Raw genomic sequence first — 5,849 nt, 5'->3', positions numbered from 1 at the left:
CTTCCAGCTTTTTTCTTTTTGCTTATGTGGTGCTGAGGAATGGAACCCAGGGCCTCAGGCATGCAAGGCAAGCACTCTACCACTGAGCCACCTTCCCAACCCAATCCCTGAGACTTTTATTTCTGATTAACCACTAGAAAATTGGAGCTGTGGCTCAAAGTGGTAGAGCACTTGCATCAAGCAAAAAGACCTCAGCATCAGTGCCCAGATACTGATTTCAAGCCCCACAACTGGGGAGAAAATAAAAAAAGACTGGAGATACACTCTCCTTAGGGTAATTATTTCATGATTTTATGCGCTCCACCCACCTTTATATTCAAAATTTGAGTTCCAACCAAAGACCTTAAGTCTTTCATTGAAATAGTCTTTCCTTGGGGCTGGGAAAGTGGCTCAGTGGTAGAGCACTTGCCTTGCATGCATGAGGCCCTGGGTTCGATTCCTCAGCACAACATGAGCAAGAAGAAAAAAGCCAGAAGTGGCGCTGTGGCTCAAGTGGTAGAGCGCTAGCCTTGAGCTGAAGAGTTGAGGGAGAGTGCTCAGGCCTAGAGATCAGGCCCCACGACTGGATCCCCCCAAAAAAGTCTTTCCTGCCCAATGCCGGTGGCTCACGCCTGTAGTCCTAGCTACTCAGGAGGCTAAGAGCTAAGGATCACAGGTCAAAGCCACCCCAGGCAGTAAAGTCCCTAAGACTCTTATCTCCAATAAACCACTAGAAAACCAGAAGTGGCGCTGTGGCTCAAGTGGTAGAGCGCTTGCCTTGAGCTGAAGAGCTGAGGGACAGCACCCAAGCCCAGAGTTCAAGCCCTACAACTGACCAAAAAAAAAAAAATAGTCTTTCCTCATCATTTTTATATACTGGACTTTCCTTGGTTATATTTTTGACTAATAGTTTGATGACATACCACTTACATTGTGTAACTTAAGTAAAAGATGATGTGAGCCACAAAACAACATCCATGCATAACAATTACTGCACAAAATTACCAATATATGCTGTTAAGAAGCATGGATCATAAAGACTTGCAAAACTAATGTTAGAAAAAAATTAAAAAGCATGGGGCTGGGAATGTGGCTTAGAGGTAGAGTGTTTAACTAGCATGCATGAAGTGCTGGGTTCGATTCCTCAGTACCACATAAATAGAAAAAGCTGGAAGTGGCACTGTGGCTCAAGTGGTAGAGTGCTAGCCTTGAGCAAAAGCAGCTCAGGGACAGTGCCCAAGCCCTGAGAACTGGCAAAAAAAAAAAAAGACAATCTGTAATCCTAGCTACTAACGAACCTGAGATCTGCAGGATCCTGGTTCAAGGTCTGCCAAGAGAGGGAAAAAAATTCAGGAGGTTCTAATTAACTAGGAAAAAAAGTCTGGAAGCTAGAGTACTAACCCTTGCAGTCTCTAGTGCCTAAGCTCAAATACCAGCAGCATCAAAAGGCAAACGAAGCCCGGAGCCAGTGGCTCTTGCCTGTCTGTAATGCTACTCAGGAAACTGAAATCTGAGGCTATCTGTTTGAGGCCAGTTAGGACAGGAAAGTCTGTGACACTCTTATATCCAATTAATCACCAAAGAAAGCCACAAGGATAGTTCAATTGCTAGAATGGTAGCCTTGAGCAAAAAATGGCAGCACCCCGGCCTTGAGTTCAAACCCCAGGATACACATATATACATACAGACACACACACACACACACACTCCGAAATCTTAAAGAAAATATTGAATGGAATCTTAAATAATTTTATCTTAATCTTCTCTAATACCCATAACAAGGCCTTTTTTCATTTATTCTATTCATAAGCATAAAGCTTAGGAAACTCCAAACCCTCCCCACCATCCTGGCTCACAGGGCATGACGGATCTGCGCCATCAATGGATGAATGGGACACACACACACACACCTTGGGCATGACGGATCTGAGCCATCAATGGATGACTGTGGACGGACGGACGGACGGACGGACGGACGGACACACACACACACACACAACACATACACCCTTTCCTGCTCCCACCAGGCCGCCATCCGGGCCACACACACACACACACACACACACACGCACACGCGCACACACACCCCCTTTCCTGATCCCACCAGGCCGCCACCAGGGCCTGGCGCTTGCTGGCGGCTCAGCAAATGCGTCTACCCAAGTTCACCAGAAAGAAACCCAGAGGTTAAGAGAGAGGCCCGGAGCGCAGGCAGCCTCGCCAGGGGAGAAAGGCCTTCGCTATGTAAGACCAACAAACTTCATTACCTAGACGTCCCGGTCCCGAAGGAAAAACCACCGCCGGTGTTGGTTCCGCCCGCTGTCAAGGTGGTTGAGCCCAGCATCCCGGACCCGAAGGAGAACCCCGTGGACATGGCTGCCAGGGGCTCGCTGAGGTCAGCAAACAGATAATGGCTTGGGGATGTTTCTCTCCCCCTCAGAGGCGAGGTGGGCCGGGCACCATAACTCTGGCCAGGCCTGACCCGGCGGGAATTTCAAGCCCGGCTAAGCAAGGCCGGAAGAAGGTGGGGAGTGGAGTAAGCGCGCCGGAGCACGCCGGAAGTGACCCCAGCTCGCGCCCTGAAGCCCACCGGAAGTGCGCTCGTCGCGCGCAGGGAACCTTGGGAGTGGAATGAGGTAAGGGGTGGAGCCAGCTCTGCGCGCTGCTCCAGCGCCCAGAAAAACCGTGCACCTCCTACTGTCTTAAAGGGATTGGCGCCCAGAAGTTACCAGACACGGAGTAACTATTTCCCTCTTTTCTAATTCTTCTCTCTGGATCCGTACTTTAGCGCTCACGAATCTCAAGTATTGCTTCTACTCCACTCCCTATTCAAAAAGACGTGCATCCAGGTGCCCTTGGCTCACGCCTGTAATCCTAGCTACTCAGAAGGCTGACCTCTGAGGATCCAGGTTCTCAATGAGCCTGGACAGGAAAAAGATTTTTTTTAAAAAAGTCTGAGACTCTTATCTCCAATTAGCCACCAAAAATCCAGACGAGGTATGAGTAAAAAAGCTCAAGGCAGCCCAGGTCCTGAGTTCAAGCCCCGGTTCCCCCCCCCCCCCACACACACACACAATAGTTCACAACCTCTGCACGTAAGCCCCACCTCTGCTACCTGCAGTCCCATGCTAAAAGGATTTAGGGGAGTCACCCCCTGGCTCCCTAACTTTATACCCTTATTCCTCAGCAAAGCCAACAAATGGCATCAGCATGAACTAATGGGTAGAATCTGGTGCCCAGGAATGCGGGGGAGGGTCACATCTTTTACTGGTACTAAAGGACCTGTAAGGTGTCGAGGATCTAAATACAAGGGTTCCTGAGCAGATTTAGAGGCTAGGACATTCGCCCACCCTACTTTCCCTCTTCTAAAATCATCAGGAAAGGCTTCCAGGCAGAGCCGCTGGGCTGAGGAGCTGTGAACATAATACAGGTTTTATTTTAACCACTCTAGTCTATGGTATTTAATTATAACAGCCCAAGCAAATTAATATACTACTTGTGTCTTTATATAACTAAAGGTAAATGGTATTTAAGGATTTTTGCAAGTAACCATCACATGATTTTTTAAAGGGATAGTTAAATTGTGCTATGAAGAAATTTTCAAGCTGGGTATCAGTGGCTCAGGCCTGCAATCCTAGCTACTCATGAAGCTGAGATCTGTGAGAGAGAGAGAGAGAGAGAGAGAGAGAGAGAGATTTTCAGTCCCTAAAAGGGAGAAGAATAAAATACTGTGAGTTTTAAAATTTCAGTGATCTAAATGCTATGACTCCAGGGTAACCAGTAAGTGAACTGTCTTAAAAATCTAAACATTTCCTTGTGAATGAAAATAGTTTAAAAAGATAAATCCAGAAATTTTTGTGGGAAAATATTCCAGAACCTAAAGAATTGAATTAGCCAGAGCAAAATATCTGGCATATACAAAATATATGCTAAGATCCACTAAAATGTATTATGAAATGTATGTAAGAGCCACTGAAAGGTGAGCATCTGTAAAAGTATAATAGGAGCCAAGAGATCCTATAATCCTAACCAGTATAATCAGTGGTGATCACAGGGTGCTGTCATGTTAACAGTGCCAGCTATAAACAAGCAAACAAGCCAATCTAGAAGCATTACATCCTGGTACCCATGCACAGAGATAGTAGGGACTCAGGAAAGATGTTCATAGCCAGATGCCGGTGGCACATGCCTGTAATCCTAACTACTCAGAAGGCTGAGATCTAGGGATCATAGTTCAAACCCAGCCTAGGCAGATAATTCCAAGAGACTATCTCCAGTTAACCAGCAAAAAGCCAAAAGTGGAGGTGTGGCTCAAATAGTAGAGCACTAGCCTTGAGTGGAAAAAGCCAAGTAAGAGTCGAAGGCCCTGAGTTCAAGCCCCAGTACTGGCAAATACACACATACACGCAACACACACACACACTCATAATCTCATAACTGAGTGAGGTTTATTTGCCTTTGTGAGGTAGAAATCCTAAGTAGCAAGAAGTATCTCCAGCCCTTGCTGATATTTGCAGGAAATATAGTGGATGATGTGGACAGCAGCAATAAGAAATGAGATGATTAGCCAGGCGCCGGTGGCTCATACCTGTAATCCTAACTACTCAGGAAGCTGAGATCTGAGCATCACAGTTCAAAGCCAGCCTGGGCAGGAAAGTCCATGAGACTCTTATCTCCAATAAAAACCACTAGAAAACCAGAAGTGGCGCTGTGGCTCAAGCAGTAGAGCGCTCACCTTGAGCTGAAGAGCTCAGGGACAGCGCCCAAGCCCAGAGTTCAAGGCCTACGACCAAAGAAAAAGAAAAGAAATGAGATGATTGACAGCTAAAGTGTTATACCTCTTTATTCCCCCAAGTGACCTGAGGCCTTAATTGTTACCGTCTTTTATTGCTGGCTGATACTCTACTGCTTTCTCTACCAGGCCTGCTGCCAGGGTGGCTTCTGTCCTGATACTGCTGCTGCTTCTGTCTTTTCTTTTCTCCCCCCAGAACTCATATAATATTTATTTAAATATATATTATTTCCTTTAGGTGGCTGTACAAAGGAGTTGTCATTCCACAGAGTAGTTTATGAACACAGTGCCTCTTCATCATTGTCACCCCTTTTAACATTCTCACCTCCATCCCTTCCTTCATTTTTCTTAATTTTTAGGTTATGTATTGAATTTTTGCCATTTAGCAAAGCAATTGATTTATACAATGTATCTTGATCTATGTCATCATTTCAACATCTTCATACCCCCTTACACCCACAACTTACCTTATTTTTCTCAGTCCTGTGGCATATACAATGCATTCTCATTTCTCCCCTTCATTCCTCTACCCCTGTCTACATGGCCCTCCCCCCCCCCTTACAAGTACCCTTTCCTAGTATCATTTTGTTAGGCATTGACTGAGTCTTTCTAAAGAATTATACTATTTGTGATCTCCATATATTCTATTATTTCAGTTAATTAGTCTCTTTGGTGCCACCCAGTATGTTTAATTCTAGATTTATAGGCACAATCTAATTCCCATTGGTGAGGGAATCCATGCAACCTATGTTTCTCTGGGTCTGGCTTACTTCACTTATTATAAACAGACTCTGCAAGCCTTTTCCTATCTTTACAAGTCTTTAAATGTCATTCTTTCCAATGGATGAGTATTCCATTGTGTACACATACCACGTTTTCTTAATTCATGCATCCATTGAGGGGCATCTGGGCTGATTCCCTATCTTGGCTATGGTAAATAATACTGCAATAAACTTGATTGTGATGGTGGTTTTAGTGTATACTTCTTGGTACTCTATTGGATAAATGCCTAGAAGTAGAATTGGTGGATCACGGGGAAGTTCTATGTTTAGTTTTTTTGTTTTTTTTGTTTTTTTTTTTT

General features: G+C 45.1%; 2 protein-coding genes across 4 annotated transcripts in view; one reads left to right on the top strand and one right to left on the bottom strand.

Annotated features, from left to right (window-relative positions):
• Nupl1 (nucleoporin like 1) overlaps positions 1-2,507 on the bottom strand; it is a 60,756-nt gene extending 58,249 nt beyond the window's left edge. For all 3 annotated transcript variants that reach the window (XM_013036045.1, XM_013036046.1, XM_013036047.1), the window contains exon 1: positions 2,244-2,507. In XM_013036045.1, the coding sequence (XP_012891499.1) occupies positions 2,244-2,350 (107 nt within the window). In that variant the 5' untranslated portion in view covers positions 2,351-2,507. The remainder of the gene's footprint in view (positions 1-2,243) is intronic.
• The window catches only part of Mtmr6 (myotubularin related protein 6), a 54,482-nt gene that overhangs the window by 2,672 nt on the left and 45,961 nt on the right, over positions 1-5,849 (top strand). The gene's annotated exons all lie outside the window — the stretch shown is intronic.

This window comes from Dipodomys ordii, unplaced genomic scaffold (assembly GCF_000151885.1).
Source record: "Dipodomys ordii isolate 6190 unplaced genomic scaffold, Dord_2.0 Scaffold243, whole genome shotgun sequence".
Taxonomy (NCBI): domain Eukaryota; kingdom Metazoa; phylum Chordata; class Mammalia; order Rodentia; family Heteromyidae; genus Dipodomys; species Dipodomys ordii.
This window is presented reverse-complemented; position numbering and strand designations above follow the sequence as displayed.